The sequence below is a fragment of the Chenopodium quinoa genome, unplaced genomic scaffold (assembly GCF_001683475.1).
Source record: "Chenopodium quinoa cultivar QQ74 unplaced genomic scaffold, ASM168347v1, whole genome shotgun sequence".
NCBI classification, from domain to species: domain Eukaryota; kingdom Viridiplantae; phylum Streptophyta; class Magnoliopsida; order Caryophyllales; family Amaranthaceae; genus Chenopodium; species Chenopodium quinoa.
The window spans coordinates 20,022,545-20,046,044 of NW_018742204.1; the positions used below are offsets into that span (position 1 = coordinate 20,022,545).

Consider the following 23,500-nt stretch of genomic DNA (forward strand, 5'->3'; position numbering starts at 1 on the left):
GCCATCAAGGTTGTGCATTAACTAATTTACAAACTTGATAATTATAATAAACATTTTGGGGCCCTTGAAATGTATTGGGTCATAGGACCCTGTGCCGAGGACCGGCTTACACAGGGCCTTAGCCGGCCTTGATTAAGAGTTGAACTGAACTGATTGGAGTTGGACTAAACTGAACTGAAATTAAGCAAATGTGAACAGGCCCTAAGAAATTATTAATTTTTTTAGAATTAAATAATTTAAATAACATGTAAGCAAAATTAGCGAATGAGATTTTTAAGTTTAAATTATTTAAATATAAACTACGAAGTATTATCTTTTGATATTATGAATTTTATCTTAATATATGACAAAAAAAAAAAAAAAAAAGTTTTTAAAAAATTCAAACTAATGCACGAGTTTCACCTAGTATACTCTGTATTAAATAATAAGATTCCTAATGAAGTACGAAGAAATCGAAATCGACTAATGATTAATGTAAAACCATGTACTTGCTAGTTGCTACTATGTCACCTGTTCACATTGGTTTACACAGGTGCCTCATCCTGCAAAGCAGAAATCATAGGATCATTCAGATTTCAGACTAACATATCTTCAAAGTGTAAATTATGCTGATCCAACCCTCATATTTTCTAGAGTCTGGACCAACATAAGTAACTCACTCCTACTTGAGACAGATGTACAATAACTCAATTCTTGGCTAACTCCTCTATGATCTCCAATACCTCACTTCGCATATTGATCTCCACAGAATCATCAACATGCTTCTCTATTACTGATATCACGTCGCCTTTGTTGTTTCCATGTGAACACCGTTGACAGATTGCCCTAGCAATGGCCAACACATAGAGACCACAATCGTATCCATTTGATTGCTGAGGGGTCTTACACTCTATGAAAACAGCAGGTGTGGTAACAGCCACTGATTCAGGTTTCGCGGCTCCAAGAGGCTTTGATACAGACTGCACACTCTTCTTCTTATTCCTCTGCTTCTTTATTGAAGACGATGAGGTTTGTGGCTTTGAAACTTCACCGCCTGGCCCCATGAATTCTTTAACAGCATCATACAGCTTCATGGCATGAAAATTATTCACTCCTTCCATACAGTCGTAATGCAGAAACGAGTTCTTTGTCCTGTCATACACTAGGATGCTCCAATGACTTCCACCATAATCATCATTGTCATTTATGGCGAAAAGGACCAGTCTCTTGCTTGATAGCCTGCAAGACTGAGCGAACTCTTCAACAGACTTGTCATCCTCGCATTTTGCAAGAAAGACAGATATAGAAGGTTTAACAAGCAGGATGTCATCAGATTTGCTGCTAGAGAACAGATAGCTAAAGTAGAATGCAATGATTTGGTCATTGAGGAAGCAAGGTCCTCGTAAAGTGTCCAGATCTGAATCCCGCAGAACAACATCCATGTACTTCAACACCTCTTTGTCTCCCATGTCTGTCGGTTAAAATTGCTGAACACAAGAAAATTACAAGATTAACTTTCAGACTTAAACAAATTAGATACAACAATGTCTGTAAGTAAAATTTGCAGAACACAAAAAAAAAATACCGGATTAACTTCTTGACTTGAAACAAATTTGATACAACAATGTCTGTAAGTAAAATTTGCAGAACACAAGAAAAAAAACCGGATAAACTTTCAGACTTATAACAAATTTGACACAACAATGTCTGTTACTAAAATTTGCAGAACACAAGAAAAATTCAGACTTAAAACAAATTTGATACAACAAAAATGTAGGCAAACAGCAATATAGGATGAACAGATAAAAGATAATCAAGAACAAGGAAATGAAAAATATGCAAATTTCATATGATCAAAATTTCACAAGGAAAAACATATAAAGGGAGAAAAACAACAAATTTGATTCTGGCTTCAACAAAAGATATAATTAAATTAAGAGGGTTAATATACAAAAAAAAAGAATCATAAAGAAACCTTGAACAATTGGGTAGAAGGGTAAAATCAATTAACAAAGTCTCAATTGAAAGAATTGACAGAAAATAGCAATTAAAAAGCAAGGAACAAATTCATGGACAGAAAATAGAGCAAGAAAAAGACCTGAGATTGAAAAGAAAGCAGGGAACTGGAGACGCTTTTTTCTATAGCTTCGCAATGTAGAAAATGTATTCATCATGAGAGCAAAAATATGTAGAGCACAAATAATAAGGAAATCCTTGTTAAGCATGACTCTAACTTTCCATAAAAAAAATTTTTTTGAGCAATTGTAATATCGGGAGAAAAACTCTAATCACTTAAGTTATCCCTCACTCTCTATTTCTCACTATTGACAATAAATAAAATTGAGTGAATTATGTAAAATTCTGAACATTGCAATTTACATATAAAACAAGAGAAATGCTTCCTTTATTTGAAAAAAAAAAAAAATCCATGCTTTGCAATTTTTTTTATTTTTTTTTGGTGTTGATATACTTTAAATGAAGTTTCTAAAAATCTAAAATAGCTCTCACTCCGTTTCTAAGAATAGTCTGGTTTGATTTAATTTTTCTAAATAAACAAATTTAATTTAATTAAGCTAAACTAAAAGTGGCCCAAGTAACGGGAATATTACATCTACTAATTATTTTAAACATTGTTATTACTCACTTGTTAACACTGATCGATTAACACCTATAACACTAACGAAGTAATCCACATAATGACTAGCCAAACGTTGTATCCAGCCATATATAAGAATGTGTGTGTGTTTGTTGTTATTTATTTATTTATTTATTTATTATGTCATATGGAGTTCTAATTATTGTGTTGTATAAACATATGAAGTAAAAAAAAAAAAATAGTGGAATGATTCATGATCTCTACCCATGCATGACTGTGACTTGGAAAGTGGCATGTATCTTGGAACCTTTTCTTTACCACAGCAAGCACCATGATGTTGATAGCTTAACTATTGAATTATATATATGTGTTCATGTGTAACTATGTTTATGGAGAGTAAAGAAACAAAAATGGCAATTGTAGTAGATGATTCAATCAAGAAACCAGCAATCCCATTCAACTGGGAAATCCGACCCGGAGTTTCCAAGTTCCAACCACATCAAAGCCCCGAACCACCATCATTGTTATTATCATCGTCATCATCTAGACTCGTCTCCTCTTCTTCTTCACCATCACAGGAACTCCAAACAGGAAGTGTTCAGTCCGTGAGCCTTTCTTCCAATAGCAAGAAATTCCCTTCATCTTCTTTGACCCGACTTGAGTTGGTTTCGAGTCAGAATCGTTGCCTCCCCATTAAGTCGTGGTTAAGGTGGAGATGGGAAAAGAAAACCAAGGTGGCTAAACCCAAGTTGAAGTTGAAGTTGGAGTTGGACCCTGAATGTGTTAAGGATTACGCATTCTACTTGGAGAAGTTGGCCCGGTGGTCTACAATGCCATCTTCTCGAAGGCTATCTTCTTCCTCTTTCTCATCGCGCCTGCAGAGATCATCTTCTCAATCCACTTCTAGAGATGTTGATGAAGTGGCTCCATCTAGGCTCTTCCGCAACTTGGTTGGGTTTTTAAGAAGGCAAAAAATGATAGGAATGGAGGGGAATGGAAGAGAAAACAAAGATGTTAACATTTCTATTTATGTGGTTAAAAGTTAAAACCTAGGAAGGTAAGGGAATTCACCCTCTTTCTTGTTGTTATATGGTTGACTAAAAGAAAGCAAAAAAAAATAACTCTTGTGCAATACAACTTATACAAGTAATACAGGATTGTTCTTCATGATCAGAAACTATGGAGTCATGCTCATGATTTTATGTAACACTTTATGTCTCGTCACATAAAACCGTCTTATATTAGAATTTGTCAAGTGACGAAGGCTAACAAAGCTAAAAAAAATTAGTAGCAGCTTCCTTGATCAGCCATTCATGCTTTGCGACAGATTCAAACAATATAACTAATCATGCAAATATGCAATAAAGAAATCAAATTGCATTCATTTGCTCACATTGATTTACACATTAGGTACTTCATCCAGCCAATCAAGAATCTTAAGAACAGTCGGACTTCAGAGTTGAGGATTATATTGATCATTATATACTCTGTATTTGTGTTGCATAGCTGTACACGTACCTCGGTAAGCAACAATGTCAAATACAGCTTCACCCAAAAACTCCCTCTCGAAGCAAGAAGGTAAACGAGAAAAGAAAAGGCAAGGTTCACATTAGAATCGAAACCATGACCTTTGTACTTTTGCTTGACGTGAGATGCCTTACACAGAGCAAGATTTACCAGCCAGCCTAAAGTTTTCTTTTTTTTCAAAACATTACCTAAAAAGATAAAAGTGTTCACAACTACTACTTTTTAATCTTTGAAGAAGCTGGTTAATACAAGATTACAAGGCCACCGTAGATAAGGATACTAGTGATTTTCTTTTTATTTACAAGTAGGTATGGATGCATCATGCATGATCAAATGATCCATTTCCGAAATTTTGGTCCAAGAGTTCTTCCAATGCAGACGTTGAAAAGGTAAAAAATTCGTCAACAACAATTATCTCCGGTAAACAACTAATGTACAACTCTGTGTTATCCATGGTATTCAAAGCTACAGTATAACTGTATTGCAAAGGATCATAGCAATACTCAAGGCTACAGCAACCAAAATGAAGGCAGAGAACTACCAAGTCAAGCAAGTATGAACTCATATTGTAGAAGTATTTCTAGTCAACCTATTTAATATCAAATCATCCTCAACTGAGCAACACTTGAAACACAAATCTTAGCTGGTTACCTTGCAGGATTTAAAAGAATCAGCCAGAATTTCTTCGTCTAAGCATTGACCTGAACATGAAACAGGAAAAAGTGAGAAAAGGTTTGAGATACTGAAGATGTCTTGTATGATATGACTTTCCATTACCGATAAATACAATTTTGTTCATTCGAGTTTCTTCATTTTTCCATGCACGGGAAGGAACGATATCATATATTTCTCTCACAGCCTGCACGACATTCAGCAGCACACAATTCTTAATGATCACCATAGAAGAAATTAAATGAGTCATATCCAAAGAAAATAATATGGAGTTGTGACTCTTGTGAGTCACAAAGGAGATCAAGATCCTGGAATAAGAAGCCAACAGGCATAAATAATATGAGAAATTATTACCTGTAGGGTATGGAGTTCATCAGAATCTGAAATGTTTAAAACTCCTTTGCAGCGGTAGACATCCATACCACCTTTCTTGTCCCAAAGAATCTCTTCAAGCCATATGCGAACCTTAAATGTATAATAATGAAAAGTGAGACTGGACCTATACCTAATCCAACACTAAATCAAAGTATAAAAGAAACATGCAGAACAAAAAAAGAGAGTATTCATGATTTTTTGGCATCAGATGGAAAATCACAAGTTTTACAGTACAGCTGTACAGACTAAATCGGGAATTTGGTTATTGATGATGATAGCCGCATTACCATCACTTTTGCAAGGTCATATAATGTAACATTTCACGAGTTGGCAATGAAGCAAATATATATCCGAGTACTAAAATAGATGCACAGGCCTGGAGGGAGGAAGGGAGAATAGAAAAATCTTGCTAATATTCTTATCCTTCTCCCTTTCACACTCTCTCGCTCATACATAGCTTAATTATTCCATCTTGACATCAATCAAACTTCTCTACCAAAATATCAGAAGTGTTTGCCTTTATGCAGAATTCCTATTTCATAGGCTAGTAGAAAAGTAACACATCTCTCAAAGCTAAATCAAGCATCACAAGGTACAATGAGAATTATTTCAAAAGTCTCTCTCAAAGCTAAATCAAGCATCACAAGGTACAATGAGAATTATTTCAAAAGTCTAATCCACATGAAGCACCCAAACTAGATCACATAATATAATATATCTTAGAGATAAGATCAAAAGGATCCAATTGGCTATATTGCAAACCCCAATAACACTTACTCCCTCCGTTTCATAATCATCGCAACACAAGGGTGTGCACAAAGTTTTACGAAAATTATAGGGTGGGGACCAATATAAGATTTGTTATAATATAAGTATAGCTAGAAGAGGTGAGAAATAATATAAACTAAAAGAAAGTAATGTAAGTGGGGATCGTACAAAAGAAAATTAATAAAATATTTGTGAAAGCGGGGTTTGTGGGAGAGAGAAACAATATAATAATAGTGGGTCCTTTTCAATTAAGGAAGTATTGCAATTATTATGAATCGGATGTAAAAGGAAAGTGTTGCAATTATTGCGAAACGGAGGGAGTGCAATATTATATAGTCTGATAGCCAACATCTCAAGAAAGTTAAGTACTACTTGCTACTTTCCTTTCTTCATTAGCTGACTTGACAATTCATCATCTACTAGACTATTACTGGATAAATATTCACAAATATTACAAGTAAATTTTGAATGCCTATAGGCCCAATACTAAGCAACAAGTCTTTGTTATGGCAATAAACCATCAAGTGCAATTAAATAATTTTCATGGATATGGAGTGAATCCAGAGATTGAATGTGAGAATCAAGCTTTAAGAAGGTGATGTGATTGATTATAAACTGAAATTACAGCAAAGTATTGACTATTCAAGCATTCAAGAAGCTTGACAACTAACTACCTAAAGTCTCCCTTCCCTTAATATTGATCCATAGCAGAGTATCACCGTTATGACTTTATCGCAGCCCACAAATTCTTATGAATTATTCTGCCACAGTTTGCTAGATTCGTACTATTTTTTTTAATACTTATAATATAAAGGGAAACAATAATTTATATAATCTTCATGTAAATTCATTTAAAAAAATAAAAAAAAGTGTTCAGATGTTCAACTATTAAGCCACTAAACCCCCCCCCCCAACCCTCACCCCCAAAAAAAAAAAGCACCCTTCTGATATTCTTTGCCAAGTGCCAGCAATACTCAACGAAGATCCCATCCATGATAGTTTTAAGGCCACTAAGCCAGTTTTTGACAAAGATGTTCAGAGAAAACAACAATATTGCAGTAGAACAGCACAAGTAGCATAAATGTCTATATTAACACTCCAGCGGACATTAAAAGGTTCAATTTTGCATTTTGGTTTCTCCTGCTGAATAGTTGGTCAAATTTTATTTACACAAAGCTCTTTGTTTTGTTTATTTCCTTTTCAAACAACTTTTCTGAAGGCCTTTTATAAAGAAATTTGTATAAATACTGAGATGGAAGAGTTTGTTCAAATAGCCTTCTGTAAAAACTGCAATTACAGGTAAGAAAAGTACCTTATCAAGAGACACCGCTTGTGGCTCAGATATGCATAGGGTCCTGATACTAGCATCATGAAGATCCCCAGTAGATAAAGATTTGTTTTCTTCCAATAAGGCTTCCAAATGAGAGGCATGCTGAAATGATAAGCTAAAAAACATCACAAACCTATGCCATCACTATGAAATAGCCTACCAAGGTATGGAAAATCAGACGCATGTAACTAACTGTAGCATCATAAGCATGGCAATCCAATATCTTAGACAAGTCAACTTGACAACGAACTGAATGGATGACATTAGCAAGAGAATTAATCTTATGTATCTCCTTCTCCAAGTCTTCCAGAGTACCTTCAGGTTGTTCTCGAGCTAACAAATCAACCTTATTCAGTATAATAATATCCTGCAACCATATAAAATAAATCTTTGTAAACTTCCATCACTTTGCAAGTTCCAGGTTACCAGAGATTAAGTGAGTACATTTTATTTCCCTACTAAGAAGCCAGAAAGCAGAGGGCATGACTGTTATGGAACACCCAACCAGGGTAACCACACTAGAAAATCCAGGCATAAAGAAACCGATGTGGGAAGAACTACAATTACCGCAAAGGCTATTTGATAATAAGCTTCAGGAAAAGAAGATGAATCATCACGTTGCTTGAGCTGGTAAGGGAGATTTTTGGCATCAACAACCTAAGGGAGAAAAGAAAGCAGATTACTTATATTGACCAGAACTCTGGACAGTAAAATCTTTTGTGATATCAAAAAATTTCAAAAAACACAAATTGGAACTTACAGTGACGATCGAATCAAGCCTAACAGAAGACTCCAGCTGATCATCCAACCAAAGGACAGATGCAAGAGGAGCTGGGTTTGCCAAGCCTGTTGTCTCGAGTAATATATGATCAAGCCTATGAAAATCAAAAGGAGGTAAAGAAACAATTACTCAATTCATACTACTGTATTCAAGTAATACAACACATATACTTTATAGATCGAAAAATGGAAAGAAGAGATATGACAGCAACTTCCTACCAAATCGATCATGGTTAAGCTCTTATCTAACAAGGAAACAACAAGAACGTAACTTGTGAAAGCTAAGGTAACTAACAAATGAATGATTGTCCATTCTAACCTAACATACAATTCCCTAGCTATGAGTGTTCATGTCCTTTGTCCTTTGTTGTGCATGATTCTAGACCTTGCTATTCTTCCTAGACTCCATCAACAAACACTTTCCTATACATAAATAACATTACACCGCGCTCATCAAATTACTTACGTTCAAACAAGGTAACATTAGAACAAAATGCACAGCAGAACAATTCAAAAGAAACATAAACACAAATATTTACATAAAAACTAGACAAATCAACAATACATGATTTACCCTGGCACTCTAACAAATAACACCTGGCTAATCAACCTAACCCTACAACACTTCAAATTATACCCAACATCAAAACAAATCAATACAACATTTCCTAACAATACCCAACCGGGTATAGTAATCACATTACTAGTTTAAATTATACCCAATATCAAAACAATTCAATACAAAATTACCAAACAATATCCAACCGCGTATAGTAATCACATTACAAGTTCAAATTACACGATCAACGTGACTATTAATCCCGAACAAACCTTGGGACAAGTAAATTATATAATAACAAGAAGAAATATAAGATACCTTTCCTTACGCTGAACAAGCTGCTCCAAAGCTTGAACAAGACTATGTTTAACAGTACAACAAATACAACCATTAGCAAGCTCAACCCATTCTTCAACAAGAGCACCACCATCACCTTCATTGATCATAGCTCTTTCAACCCCTAATTCTTCCCCAAATTCATTCAAAATCACTGCTATTTTCTTCCCATGTTCCGAATTTATTATATAATTCACCAACTACATTAAATTTCATCATTTTTACAATTAGTATTCATATTAACTTTAAATTCTTACTAAAAATGAAAAAAATAAACACCAGTCATAATAATTATTAGTTTGTCACTTACAGTGGATTTTCCGGCACCCAGGTAACCGGTGATGACGGTGACGCCGACGACTGAAACTTCGTCGTTTTGTAGGTTTTGGTATGAGATGGTTTCATCGATTTCAATGGCTACCGGTGGTTCTTCGTCGTCTTCCATTTTTCTTTTCAGTTCTTTCTCTCTCTTCTTTCTTCTGCTTCTTTTTCTAGTTTTGATTTTTTTGGGTCGGGTCGGGTTTACGGCCTGCTTTTATTAACTGTTTTAGTACAAATAATATTGTTGGATTATTTTAATACAAAGCTCTCGTAGCTCAGTTGGTTAGAGCACCCGTTTAGTAAGCGGGAGGTCTTGAGTTCGACTCTCAACGAGAGCAATTATATAAGTTTTAATTTTTTTTAGCTTTTTAAAATGGTGGATTTAGGAGACTCTTACATAGTTCAACATTTCAACAAGTGGCATTCTTATTATACGATTATTATACCTAACATGTGTAATAAGCATGACATATCTCTTATAAATGACTCCTTTTAAAGCTATACAAGTATAAATATTATTGAAAGAGGGAAGAAAGGCAAAGTTATGTAGAAATAATTGAAAATTTATTTGGAACTTTTATATGTCTAATTCATTTTAATGATAAAATTTTCATAATCGTGAAACTAGTTTATGTCCGGACAATATTCCAAATTATGTGGAATTAAAATCACAGTTAAATTTTATATTATAAATGGATTGGAGCATATGTTCACGTATCATGACAGATATTGTGTTAGTGCACATAATTATTTTTTTTTTATTATCGAAGTTAATTCTCTTGTTTTTCTTAAAAAAAATCCTGTATTATAAGGATAATGGTATGAACACAAAAATAATATATCTTTATGTGGAGTAGAAGTGATCATGATGAGTTCGACTGTCAACCAAAGCAATTATAAGTTTTAATTTATTTTTATTTTTTTGACACAAATTTACCACTGTATAGAAAAGTAAATGAAAGCTTTTTTAATGGTGGATTTAGGAGACTCTTATATAGTTCAACATTTCAACAAGTGGCATTCTTATTATACGATTATTATACCTAACATGTGTAATAAGCATGACATATCTCTTATAAATGACTCCTTTTAAAGCTATACAAGTATAAATATTATTGAAAGAGGGAAGAAAGGCAAAGTTATGTAGAAATAATTGAAAATTTATTTGGAACTTTTATATGTCTAATTCATTTTAATGATAAAATTTTCATAATCGTGAAACTAGTTTATGTCCGGACAATATTCCAAATTATGTGGAATTAAAATCACAGTTAAATTTTATATTATAAATGGATTGGAGCATATGTTCACGTATCATGACAGATATTGTGTTAGTGCACATAATTATTTTTTTTTATTATCGAAGTTAATTCTCTTGTTTTTCTTAAAAAAAATCCTGTATTATAAGGATAATGGTATGAACACAAAAATAATATATCTTTATGTGGAGTAGAAGTGATCATGATGAGTTCGACTGTCAACCAAAGCAATTATAAGTTTTAATTTATTTTTATTTTTTTGACACAAATTTACCACTGTATAGAAAAGTAAATGAAAGCTTTTTTAATGGTGGATTTAGGAGACTCTTATATAGTTCAACATTTCAACAAGTGGCATTCTTATTATACGATTATTATACCTAACATGTGTAATAAGCATGACATATCTCTTATAAATGACTCTTTTTAAAGCTTTACAAGTATAAATATTATTGAAAGAGGAAAGAAAGGCAAAGTTATGTAGAAATAATTGAAAATTTATTTGGAACTTTTATATGTCTAATTCATTTCATAATCGTGAAACTAGTTTGTGTCCGGACAATATTCCAAACTACGTGGAATTAAAATCATAGTAAAATTTTATATTATAAATGGATTGGAGCATATGTTCACGTATAATGATAGATATTGTGTCAGTGCACATAATTAATTTTTTTTTTTTATTATCAAAGTTAATTCTCTTGTTTTTCCTTAAAAAAAATTCAGTATTATAAGGATAATGGTATGAACACAAAAATAATATATCTTTATGTGGAGTAGGAGTGATCATGATGGGTTCGGCCCGAATTTAGGCGGATTTTGTAAATAAAAATTCGGAACAAAATTATTTTTATTAAACTTGTCATAGAGAAGCATTTTATTACTTTTTAGTTAAATTTTTTTTTACCTGATTTAGAAAACCCACTCTAATGTATGGGTTTTAGATCAACCATTTCTACGAATGGCCAAAAATATTTGCCCGACCTGACTTCGTGTACTATTTTTTATCATTCGTTTGGCTATCATCATCCAAACATTGTATTAAATAAATTGTAAATAATGAATGTTTGTTCAATAAACATAAAGCATCAAATTTTGATGAATAAATCTTATGTAATAATACTCATGGAAAATATGTCACGAAATCGAGAGACGACAATCGAATACACACAGAAAATACTATAACGAGGAATTAATAACAAACAAGTATCTTATTTTATTAATATGTAATCATAAAAAAATTTAATTATGAAATTGAATATATTTAGCGATAAAAATCACACATATATAAAATGATAAAGCTAAAGTATTTCATAACTTAAATTTTCTAATTTGATACGAAGGTGAATTAAGCGTGACCATAGTAACATTTTTTAAAAATTTTAAGTTAATGCAAAATTAAAGATATTAATGGTTAAAGTACTTGAAGACTATGCGTCTTAAACATTGAATAAAATGAAGTAGATGCAATATTATAGAATTGCAGGAATATTTTAAAAAAAAGGATAATGAAAAGAAAATGGCATTAAACAAATACTAAAATTTAAAAAAAATAAAAATAAAAAAAAAATCCAACAATAAAACAAAAACAATTTAGGTACAACGTATAAAATATAATTCCGTCATTCTATTTTTAGCTGAAACATTTTCTTCATCATATATATCGCGTTTGTCAATGCACAACTTTGACAATTAATATCACTAATTAGCAATAATTAAAAATTATAAAAAGTTTATATTAATAAAATATAATTCCTTTAATCAAATTATATGACACGTTTGCCATTGCAAAATTTAATCAAAAATATTTAGAATTATACTATTTGTAAAAAAAAAAACACTAGTAATTGAATTTTGTTAAATATGGAAGAGAAAATAAAGAGAGATGAGGGAAGATTGTTACGTTGTATTTCATATTCCATGTAGTACTGGATATATATAATGTACATTTGCTAGGGTTCCATCAATGGATAAGACCAAATACCCAACTTTAGAATATTCTAGATTGTACATGGAATAATAGTCATCCATATTTAGATATTATCATAACGCTCCCCCTTGGATGACTATATATTGAATAAAACAATAACTAACATTTACTACAAAACCCATACAAAATAATACACTATAATGCGCATAATATGCTGCCTCGTTAAAAACCTTACCAGGAAAACCCATTGGGAAAAAACCATGGTTAAGGAAAAAAGAGTGCAGCGCGCATTAACTCCCCCTCATGACTACATCACTTGAGATCTTTAAGACGACGCAATCCAATGTCGTAAGCTAACTTTTTGAATGTTGCTGTCGGAAGAGCCATAGTAAATATATCTGCTAAATTCTCACTTGAACTAATCTGCAATACATTTATATCTCCATTCTTCTGAAGATCATGAGTGAAGAAAAATTTGGGTAAGATGTGCTTTGTTCTGTCGCCTTTGATGTATCCTTCCTTAAGTTGAGCAATACAAGCAGCGTTATCCTCATATAAAGTTGTTGGTGCCTCTTTCCCAGATGATAAACCACAAACTTCTTTTATATGTTAAACTACCGACCTTAACCATATACATTCACGACTAGCCTCGTGAATTGCTAAAATCTCAGAATGATTGGAAGAAGTAGCTGCAATGGTTTGTTTCATGGAACGCCAAGAAATGGCAGTACCACCATATGTGAACACATATCCAGTTTGTGACCGACCATTATGAGGATCAGATAAATAACCTGCATCTGCAAAACCAATCAAATTTTCTTTGGACAACTTTGGGAAAAATAAACCCATATCCTTCGTACCTTGAAGGTAACGAAGTAAATGTTTAATCCCATTCCAATGCCTTCGGGTTGGACATGAACTAAACCTTGCTAATAAATTAACTGAAAATGATATATTAGGTCGTGTATGACTTGCAAGGTACATTAGTGCTCCAATTGCACTAAGATACGGTACTTCAGGACCAAGAATTTCTTCATCATTTCCCCGAGGTCGGAATGGATCCTTCTCTACTTCAAGTGATCTTACAACCATAGGGCTGCTCAATGGATGTGCTGTATCCAAAGAAAATCTTTTAAGAACCTTTTCTATGTATGTTGATTGATGCACAAGGATTCCATTCTCTAGGTGCTCTATTTGTAACCCCAAGCAGAATTTTGTCTTTCCTAGATCTTTCATTTCAAACTCTTTCTTTAAATAATTGACAGTTACTGAAATCTCTTCAGGAGTTCCAATGATATTTAAATCATCAACATACACTGCAATTATAACAAATCCTGATCCAAATTTCTTTATAAAAATACATGGGTTGATAGGATCATTCTTATAACCTTCTTTCAACAAATACTCACTTAGACGGTTATACCACATACGCCCAGATTGTTTCAATCCAAAAAGAGATTTGTTTAATTTAATACAGAAATGTTCTCGAGAACTAGATTTTGCTGCTTCCGGCAGCTTGAATCCTTCTGGGAGCTTCATGTAAATGTCATTATCCAGTGGGCCATATAAATAAGCTGTGACAACATCCATCAAACGTAAGTCAAGTCCTTCTCTTATTGTCAGACTAATCAAAAATCTAAAAGTAGTTGCATCCACCACATGAGAATATGTCTCCTCATAATCAATACCAGGTCTTTGTGAGAATCCTTGTGCAACTAAGCGTGCCTTATATCTTACAATTTCACCTTTTTCATTTCTCTTTCGCACAAAGACCCATTTATATCCCACTGGCTTTACACCTTCAGGTGTACGGACTACTGGTCCAAATACTTCTCTTTTTCCAAGAGATTTTAATTCTGCTTCAATTGCTTCTTTCCAATTTTGGCCAATCATTTCTTTGTCTACATTCTTCAATGGATTTTGGTTCATGATCCTCATTATTATCCATAACATCTAATGCTACATTGCATGCAAAAACATCATCGACGTCGATTTGATTTCGGTTCCATGTAATTCCAGACATGATATAATTTATTGAAATTTCTTCATTATCAGGTACCTGAATTTCTTCTTGTATCATGTCTAAAGTCTCTTCTGGAGATCGTTCGGAAATTGTTTCTTCAATTTGACCATCATCAATCAATGCTCATTTTCTTTTCCGAGGATTCTTATCTTTGGAACCTATTGGTCTTCCACGTTTCTGGCGTGGTTTAGACTCATTAGCAATTTTATTTTGTCCTTCCGGGACATCTATTTTAAATGGAGCATTAACAGCTGGAATATGTGACTTGGTCACTCTTTTTGGGTCAGCAAACGAGTCTGGCAATTGATTCGCTAAACTTTGTAAATGAATTATCTTTTGAACTTCCAGTTCACATTGTATAGTTCGAGGATCAAGATAGGATAATGATAATTCATTCCATTTAATTTCATTTTCCAGCTCTCTCTTTTCTCCCCCTAATGTTGGGAAAAGTGACTCGTTAAAATGACAATCTGCAAAACGAGCCGTAAATAAATCCCCTGTTGTAGGCTCAAGATTTTAATTATTGACGGGGATTCAAACCCAACATATATACCCAACCTCCTTTGAGGACCCATCTTAGTGCGTTGTGGTGGAGCTATTGGAACATAAACCGCACATCCAAAAATTCTTAGATGGGAAATATTTGGTTCCTGACCATAAACCAATTGTAATGGGGAGAACTTGTGATAACTTGTTGGCCTAATGCGAATTAGTGTTGTTGCATGTAATATAGCATGTCCCCAAGAAGAAATTGGGAGATTGGATTTCATAAGCAATGGTCTAGCAATTAACTGAATACGTTTTATTGATGACTCTGCTAGACCGTTTTGTGTATGAACATGTGCTACAGGATGTTCAACATTTATCCCAATGGACATGCAATAATCATTAAAAGCTTGAGATGTAAATTCACCAGCATTGTCAAGCCGAATAGTCTTAATGGGAGTATCTGGAAAATGTGCTCGTAACTTAATCAATTGGGCAAGTAATCTCGCAAACGCCAGGTCACGAGTTGATAACAAAGACACATGTGACCATCTAGTTGATGCATCAATTAAAACCATAAAATATCTAAATGGTCCACATGGGGATGTATGGGCCCACAAATATCTCCTTGTATACGTTCCAGAAAACTAATTGATTCAAAATTAATTTTAGCTGGTGATGGGCGAATAATCAACTTGCCTTCCGAGCAAGCAGCACATGAAAAATTATTATGAAGAATTTGCTGGCTCTTCAAAGAATGTCCACATGAATTCGTAATTATTTTTCGCATCATTATTGAACAGGGATGGCCTAACCAGTCATGCCAAACAACAAAATCATCAGTAAACTTCTGGTTTACTATAGCATGAGCTTCAATAGCATTGATTTTTGTGTAGTACAAACCACTAGAGAATGTAGGTAGTTTCTCCGAAACATGTTTTGAGCCTTGAGTTATATTTGTGATTTGAAGGAATTCGTTATTTTCCTCATTGATTGTCTCAATATGATAACCATTGTTGCGAATATCCTTAAAACTTAATAAATTTCTTTGAGACAATGGGGAGTATAAAGCATCAATTATTTTAATTTCAGTTCCCCAAGGCAACTTTATAGTGGCTCTTCCGGAGCCCTCAATGATATTTGTACTACCCGATATGGTACTTACATTAATCCTTTTCATCATCAAATGAGAGAAATATTTTTTATTTTTAAGTATTGTATGTGTAGTTACACTGTCAGCAAGACATAATTCTTCACCATTCATAGCAAATTGAACTTGAGTAATATCCATGTTCTTCATGAAATAAAATACATGTCAAAATATTAAGCATAAAAATAAAGATGATAAAACAAATAAATCAATAAAAACACTCAAATAGTTCATAAATTTATAAAGCAAAAATCCTTATTACAACGAAAGAAATAAACTTAAATAAATCACTAGAATAAGCAAACATAAGTCTAATACTTAAAACTAACATAAAACAATATAATTTTAATTATTCCCTTCTGGGGCAGTGAAGAAATCGGCAACTTCTAAATGAATTGTACTGCCAAAATCAAAATTATTCCCTTCCGGGGAAGTAAGGAAATCACCAACATCAAATTGATTGGCATTGCCAAAATCAAAATCACCTTCACCATCTTCAAGAACAAGGTTTGCCTCAACTTTCTTTCCTTTCTTCAATGATTCTTGGTAAAGTTCAATAAGATGTTTTGGAGTTCTACAAACCCGAGACCAATGACCTTTTCCTCCACAACGGTAACATATATTGTTATCACTTTTCTCTTTTTCATCCCTACGTTCCCACTTCTGGTGGGAATGTGAATTTGTGAAATGACCTCCACGACCTCTACCATATCCACGTCCACGACCTCGGCCGCGCCATTGGCCACGACCACGACCTCGACCTCTACCTCTACCACTACTGCTGGAATGGTCTCTGTTTTTAGTTTCTTTCCCGTTATGGGTTGTCACATTCGCTTCAGGGAATGGAGTAGAGCCAGTAGGACGTGATTCATGATTTTTCATTAATAGCTCGTTATTTTGCTCAGCCACAAGAAGACAAGATATTAATTCAGAATATTTTTTAAAACCTTTTTCTCTATACTGTGTCTGCAGGACAATATTATTAGCATGGAAAGTGGAGTATGTCTTTTCAAGCATTTCTGCATCAGTAATATTTTCTCCACATAATTTCAACTGAGAAGTTATTTTAAACATATCTGAGTTATATTCACTAACAAATTTAAAATCTTGCAATCTCAAATTCAACCATTCATAACGAGCTCTAGGGAGTATCACTGTTTTTTGGTGGTCATACCTTTCCTTTAGATTACTCCAAAGGATTTGTGGGTCTTTCACAGTTAAATATTCATTTTTGAGCCCTTCATGGAGGTGATGGCGAAGAAAAATCATGGCTTTAGCCTTATCTTGAGGTGTTGCCTTATTAGCCTCTTTTATTGTTTCACCAAGCCCTTTAGCATCTAGGTGTATTTCAACATCTAACACCCATGATAAATAATTCTTTCCGGTAATATCAAGGGGCACAAATTCGAGCTTGGCAAGGTCCGACATTTTTCACTATACAAAATAATATTAAAAGATAAGTATATATAAATAGTATCCAAAATATGTACTAAACGTTATAATCATGCATAAATAATCCTGATACAAGTCATGCATAAATAAGAACGAAATAGAAGATGAGAACGTTAGCATGGAGAAAAATAAGAATGGAACCTTAAATTATTTATCATGCTCTGTATTCGTTATATATGTTGATATTCCAATAAATAAGCATGCAAAATTAGATAAATGTTAAATTATAATTGTTATGGGCTACGATCATACTTACATGATAATAATAATATGGGATTCTAGAAAAATGTTTGGTAATCCTACTCAGTTGACTAGCAATGGTGCTGATAACATGTTAAATATGGAAGAGAAAATAAAGAGAGACGAGGGAAGATTGTTACGTTGTATTTCATATTCCATGTAATACTGGATATATATAAGGTACATTTCCTAGGGTTCCATCAATGGATAAGACCAAATACCCAACTCTAGAATATTCTAGATTGTACATGGGATAATAGTCATCCATATTTAGATATTATCATAACAAATTTTAATTAATTACCGACCGATTTAAACAAATTTAACATGATCGACATGATCACTATGTTTTATATATCTATATAAATCAAAAGTGTTTGTCAAAACAATGCTTAAGAATAAGGGTATGTTCACATTTAGTGAAGTGAATTGAACTAATTAGAGCTAAACTTAACTGAACTGATTGAAGCTGAAATGAATATTTTATGAGAGAGGGAAATTAGGAGCTGAACTAAACTGAGCTGATGATGATTGAAGCTGAATTGAACTGAACTGAACTGAAATTAAGTAAATGTGAACATGCCCTAAGTCAAAAGTCTATATATACATGTCATCATCTAATTTGGAACAAAGGTAATATATTGCAACGATTTAAACAAAATTCTAAATAAATATGTTTTAATGTACTTATAAATTACAAAAGTTAGTCAAAATAAAATTTGTAAATAGTATCAAAATAAAAGTCAATACGTGTCAACTAAAAAAATGGATGAAGTATATAAATTAGAGCAGGCTGAGCGAAGAGAAATGAATAAGTAAGTGAAAAAAAAGACGAAGAGAGAGAGAGAGAGATGAGAGATAAGAGAAGGAGACAAGAGAGACGGGATTTTAACTTCTCAAATATCATTAATTAATCTTGTTTTATATGCAACATCATGAGAGATATGTTACTCATACAGCCTAAATGATAATGTTATTCACACAACCTAAACGATAATCATAATTATACAGAGTAGAATAGTAATAGCTTCTCTTACAAATGTTACAATAATAATACAGGTTGTGTTTGACAACTAGCTTATTTGAGCAAAATTAGCTTGTTTGATCAACATTAGCTTATTGACTATTAAATAAGCTAATTCAAGGTGTTTGGTAGGAAGCTTATTTAAAGAGCTTATTTAGTGGAATAAGCTCTTTTAAGGAGCTTTTTCAATTAGCTTATTCAATTCTTATGGTGAAATGACACTTATACCCCCCATTTAATTAAAAATCCTCTATGAACTACCTACCCCATAATTAGTTTATTGGTCATTTCACATAACCAATCAGCTTTAAACAATCAGCTATTTACCAAACACTTTTCAACAATAAGCTAATATAATAAGTAAGTCAAATCAGTTAATACAATCAGCTACTTAAAATCAACTAACACAATTAGTTTTAGCTTTCAACTTTTCCCCAAACACGGCCACAATCTATCAACTTCTCTAAAGTAATGTTTTTCCTTTTTCTTACCTGAAAAAAAAAATAAAATAAAAATAAAATAAACTTCTCTAAAGCAAGGAAAATTCTTAACCTCTTTATTTTAATTCTAGTAAATGTTATGTTGTTTGTCATCATCAAGTCGCTTTGGCCGAGTGGTTAAGGCGTGTGCCTGCTAAGTACATGGGGTTTCCCCGCGAGAGTTCGAATCTCTCAGGCGACGTTTTTAAATTATTGCCTTTTCTAATAGCTAGTTATGGTTTTACCCTCTATATTACGGAGTGTCGGAGTATTATTATTATTGACAACAACGTTTTATGAACTTATTTTCTTTACCTAGATAATAAATGAAAGTAGATTTTGTAAAAAAAAAAAAAATTCTTCTTTTTGTTCGTAATAGCAAGTTAGGATAGATCTTGTATTCGCGGAGTTATGAGCAAGACATCAACAACAAACTCGCAAGTAATCCTATACTCAACGAGTTGGTTCGTTACAATTACAAACCCATGTATGCTATGCCTTGCATGGGTTGCCATAACTCTCAACAAAGTTGACACAACAAGAACATACACGTCGTTAGAGAATGTAACATCAAATTGAATTTCCCTCATTTATATGTGTATATACTCTATATAGTACATTAGTACATATACATTTATATTATTGATGCAGATTGGAGTGAACAGATTACACAAGCAATCGAGTTGAATAATTTCCTTTCTTCCATACATCTCTTCAATAGCTATCAAATTAAATGCTCAACTCTACCTTTTTTGCTTTGTACAGTTGATGTGACCTTTTTAACAACTTTAATTTAACTTACACAAATAAAACATTACACAATGGTAGAAGGATGTATTGCATTGTATTAATAAATGAAACGTTATGTATATATCTTTTATAATCGAGAAGCTTTTGCGTAGAACGGACTCATGCGATGGAACTATCATTTTGACAAATCTTTTGGTTAGCTAACACAGAGTCAAAATACAAGTATGACACCTATACTAATATATTAAAAGGCGTTTATAACAACGTCCACGTGTCACGTAAACTAACCTTATTACGCCACGTCACCATGCAAGCTATGTGATTTTTTATATGATCTTTTGAGTACAAAATATTAATATATAATATATGACATTATGAACAACAAATTTAATTAGAAGAAAACTGAATCATAAATTACAACATATATTACTTATCAGTTCCATGTAATAATCCGAGGCATCGCCCGAACCCAAAAACTAGTTATATATCAAAAGTTAAGACTTGCACGTACAATTTGTTCTTTTGCACATCTAAAAATAAGTTGAATTAAATTTGGCAATTATGTTTCCCGATATCCCTCATTGAGATAACTTTTTTAAGCCAAAAGAAAAACTTATACTTTCTCCGTTTTTTTACACTTAACCCACTTTGACTTTATACTATTCATACCCTTTTCTTTGACCATTTTAGTGAATTTATGTAGGAAAAAACATACTCCGTATATTTTTACTATACTATCTTACAACGTAATTTTTATAATTTTTACTTAACTAGGGAGTCTACGCGCGCGTTGCGCGCGACATAATCGATGTTTATGGTCGAGTTGTAATAGCTTGTCATGACACCCAAAACTTATTGGGTAGACTTTTGAACGTATATACTAAGAAATAAATTGTTGATAATCATACCCTTGCATAGGTACAAAAAATGTAACACTTGAAAATATATAAACACTTTTAGTTGTAAGTTTTTATGGTGTAATATGGCTTTTGTTGTGAGTTATAAAATACAATTATATATCATCCGTCACTGTTAATTGCACCACTTGAAAATATATACGTTTTTTATTTTTTTTAATAATTGATCTTTATTTTATTGACTTTTTTGTTGGGCAAAATAGTCATGTGGGATCTTATTAGATTCATTTCGATTTATATATATGTTTTAAATATTTAATCTTTAGATTATTTATATGTTTATAATTAGAGATACAAGAGATTGAAATTATGTATTGACAAGCGTGAAAGTTAGAATGTTACAACTAAAAATTTAATGGAAAAACTTTAAAAGAAAAATGTCTAATTAGATGATTAGGTAATTAAATTCATTGGTTTTGTGTGTGTGTGTGTGTTTTTTTTTTTAATACAAAAAATAGTAACAAAGTGGGTTATAACCAGAATATTCCCCCACCCTTTGAAAAGGATTATTTTCACGTTAAATAGTTTTGCCATTAAATTCAACAATTTTCTCCTCCTCCTTCTCCTTTTCCTCTTCCTCTTCTTCATGTGGCTTAGCTCGGTAGGTGCTTTAATGGAGGGCTCGTTCGCTTTAATGGAGGAGAGAAAGAGAATAGGGAAGTAAAGGAGGAAGGAGAGGGAAAGGGGGGTTTAAAAGAGAGGAAAAGGTTGGAAGTTGAAAGGGAAGGAAGACTAAAGAAGCATAGTGAAATAAATACGGAAGCATAAGAGTTAATATGACATAAAAGGGTATATGGGTAAATAAATATTTTTAGGGGTAAAAAAGTCATCACACTATTCATAAGAGTTCTTTTGTACTTTTTATAAGGTAGGGATGAGAATAAAAGTAATTGATGACTATGTAATATACTAGTATATACAAGTAGAATGTTTGTAACCGCAACAAGATGCTTCAATTTTCATAATAAATAATCAATGAGGTTGGGAATATGAAATGAATAGCAAGTACCCTCCAAATTAAGGCAGACTACCTTTCATATAACGCCATTAATTAGGGATTACAAGAAGTTTAAACAACTCATAACAACAAAGAAAGAATCACAAGAGAAACTTAAACAAGGATTTTGAAACCATTAAGACATTACTACAACAATCAGTTCCGCCTCAAGCTCAAAAACAATCTACTCTATATCAAATGCTTTTACTTAACCTCGACCGTAGAAAACAACTAACCATATATCATTCAATGTGCCTTAGGACCTTAGGTTAGCTATTTTTTTTTAACTACTACTCTGTATGTATCAATTTGTTGTTTATATATATATATACCGATATATGTATGAATTTTAATGCAATCTGCATTTATTATGTTGTAAGAAACTAACTTATACTCCGTATAACATATGATCCTTGGTACTTATTTTGTTAGCAGGTTTATAGCGTGTTTAGCAATTAGTTTTCGGCCACCATTTTTTTGACCCAAATAACGATTGAGTGGTGCATAAGATGATCAAAGCAGATTAGTACTAATTATGACAGATTTAAATATAGCCTAATTAAGTTGACAAAAGTCTACATCCACTTCCGTTCCAAACCAAAAAAAAAAAAAAAAAAAAAGGTCTACTTCCACTTGGATAGTTGGATATTTACTATTGGATGATTTGGATCTCTAATTCTCCCTCAATGAGTCAAACTATGTATGGTCAATAATTATATTAAAGACTAATAATGGTCCGACATCATAAATGAAACCAGGAAATGTATAAATGGAAGAAATTATCTAAATATATATAACAATAAACTCTATTGTTGTTAGAGACATGAGATAATCAGAATTATCGGAAAACATATGTATGATGTCACATATTCGAAATCTCTTTCCCCGTTTCATTGATAATTTATAATATTCTTGTGATTAAAAAGGACTTGGATATGTCTGCCGAAGTATGTACAAGAGTAGCTAGAATGACAAAGCTAACAGCCATCATTAATCTTTGTTTTCGTTATTCCTCATTTCACACTGTAGAGGTTGCGGCTACTATGAAATGTAATCAGAAATCCATGGACAATTGTACAGGCCAATTCCCACCTATAAGTGTAATTTGTCGTCCTACTTTATTTTCTTAATTGTAAAGAAATAACATTCTCAAACAATATATGTAAGTGATGTCCCATTTTAATATAATAAGAAGATAAAGTAATTAATAATTTATAAGACTAAGAGACTACTAAAAGATGAACAAAATTGAAAATTAGAGATTATATATATAATAAGTACTTTAGAAAAATTATAATAAAATTAAATTGTTACAATGGCTACCATTTTTGAGTTAAATGTCGTCTGGAAAACTTTCCCGTAATTGATCCCAACTTAGGGTCTGTTCTCAATGACTAAACTGAACTGAACTGAACTGAATTGTGCTGAACTGAACTGAGCTAAACTGAACTGAACTGAACTGAACTGAGTTGAGCTGAACTGAGCTGAGCTGAACTGAACTGAACTGAGATGAGCTGAGCTGAGCTGAACTGAACTGAGCTGAGCTGAAT

The 23,500-nt window shown here is 32.7% G+C and overlaps 3 protein-coding genes and 2 non-coding genes across 6 annotated transcripts; 3 read left to right on the top strand and 2 right to left on the bottom strand.

Annotated features, from left to right (window-relative positions):
- Positions 1-1,378: 1,378 nt before the first annotated feature.
- Positions 1,379-9,662, bottom strand: LOC110722048 (COBW domain-containing protein 1-like). Of its 2 annotated transcripts, XM_021901288.1 has the most exons (10): positions 9,233-9,662; positions 8,905-9,122; positions 8,008-8,122; positions 7,815-7,904; positions 7,441-7,614; positions 7,230-7,349; positions 5,129-5,239; positions 4,880-4,961; positions 4,754-4,803; positions 1,379-1,466 (listed from the first exon to the last, which is right to left on the bottom strand). In XM_021901288.1, exons 1-10 carry the CDS (start codon positions 9,365-9,367, stop codon positions 1,458-1,460), a joined length of 1,104 nt encoding a protein of 367 aa, XP_021756980.1. In that variant the 5' UTR covers positions 9,368-9,662; the 3' UTR covers positions 1,379-1,457. The 2 variants fall into 2 exon arrangements, with proteins under 2 accessions (XP_021756980.1, XP_021756973.1); XM_021901281.1 differs by lacking the exon at positions 1,379-1,466 and having other exon boundaries at positions 4,444-4,803; positions 9,233-9,659.
- LOC110722061 lies at positions 2,806-4,321 on the top strand. The gene has a single exon (XM_021901299.1). The coding sequence runs from the start codon at positions 2,941-2,943 to the stop codon at positions 3,619-3,621; it is 681 nt and encodes a 226-aa protein (XP_021756991.1). The 5' UTR covers positions 2,806-2,940; the 3' UTR covers positions 3,622-4,321.
- TRNAT-AGU lies at positions 9,508-9,581 on the top strand. Its single transcript has one exon. It is a non-coding gene; the product is annotated as a tRNA-Thr (tRNA).
- Positions 9,663-14,578: 4,916 nt separating the features above from the next.
- LOC110683932 lies at positions 14,579-17,519 on the bottom strand. Its single transcript, XM_021860363.1, has 4 exons — positions 16,605-17,519; positions 15,641-16,235; positions 15,009-15,404; positions 14,579-14,925 (listed from the first exon to the last, which is right to left on the bottom strand). The coding sequence occupies exons 1-4, from the start codon at positions 17,517-17,519 to the stop codon at positions 14,579-14,581; spliced, it is 2,253 nt and encodes a 750-aa protein (XP_021716055.1).
- Positions 17,520-19,406: 1,887 nt separating this feature from the next.
- On the top strand, positions 19,407-19,488 carry TRNAS-GCU. Its single transcript has one exon. It is a non-coding gene; the product is annotated as a tRNA-Ser (tRNA).
- Positions 19,489-23,500: the final 4,012 nt, after the last annotated feature.

Excerpts from the sequence above, each read along its gene's own strand:
- LOC110683932 (XM_021860363.1), bottom strand. The coding sequence starts at position 17,519 with ATGTCGGACCTTGCCAAGCTCGAATTTGTGCCCCTTGATATTACCGGA. Across the intron at positions 16,236-16,604 it reads AGAAAGGAAAGAAAGTTGAG|AACATGGATATTACTCAAGT; the intron begins GCAAACCTTGTT and ends TATTTCATGAAG. Across the intron at positions 15,405-15,640 it reads ATGTGCTGCTTGCTCGGAAG|ATACTCCCATTAAGACTATT; the intron begins GCAAGTTGATTA and ends CACATTTTCCAG.
- LOC110722061 (XM_021901299.1), top strand. The coding sequence starts at position 2,941 with ATGTGTTCATGTGTAACTATGTTTATGGAGAGTAAAGAAACAAAAATG.
- LOC110722048 (XM_021901281.1), bottom strand. The coding sequence starts at position 9,367 with ATGGAAGACGACGAAGAACCACCGGTAGCCATTGAAATCGATGAAACC. Across the intron at positions 7,350-7,440 it reads GCCATGCTTATGATGCTACA|CATGCCTCTCATTTGGAAGC; the intron begins GTTAGTTACATG and ends TTATCATTTCAG. Across the intron at positions 5,240-7,229 it reads AAGCGGTGTCTCTTGATAAG|GTTCGCATATGGCTTGAAGA; the intron begins GTACTTTTCTTA and ends TATACATTTAAG.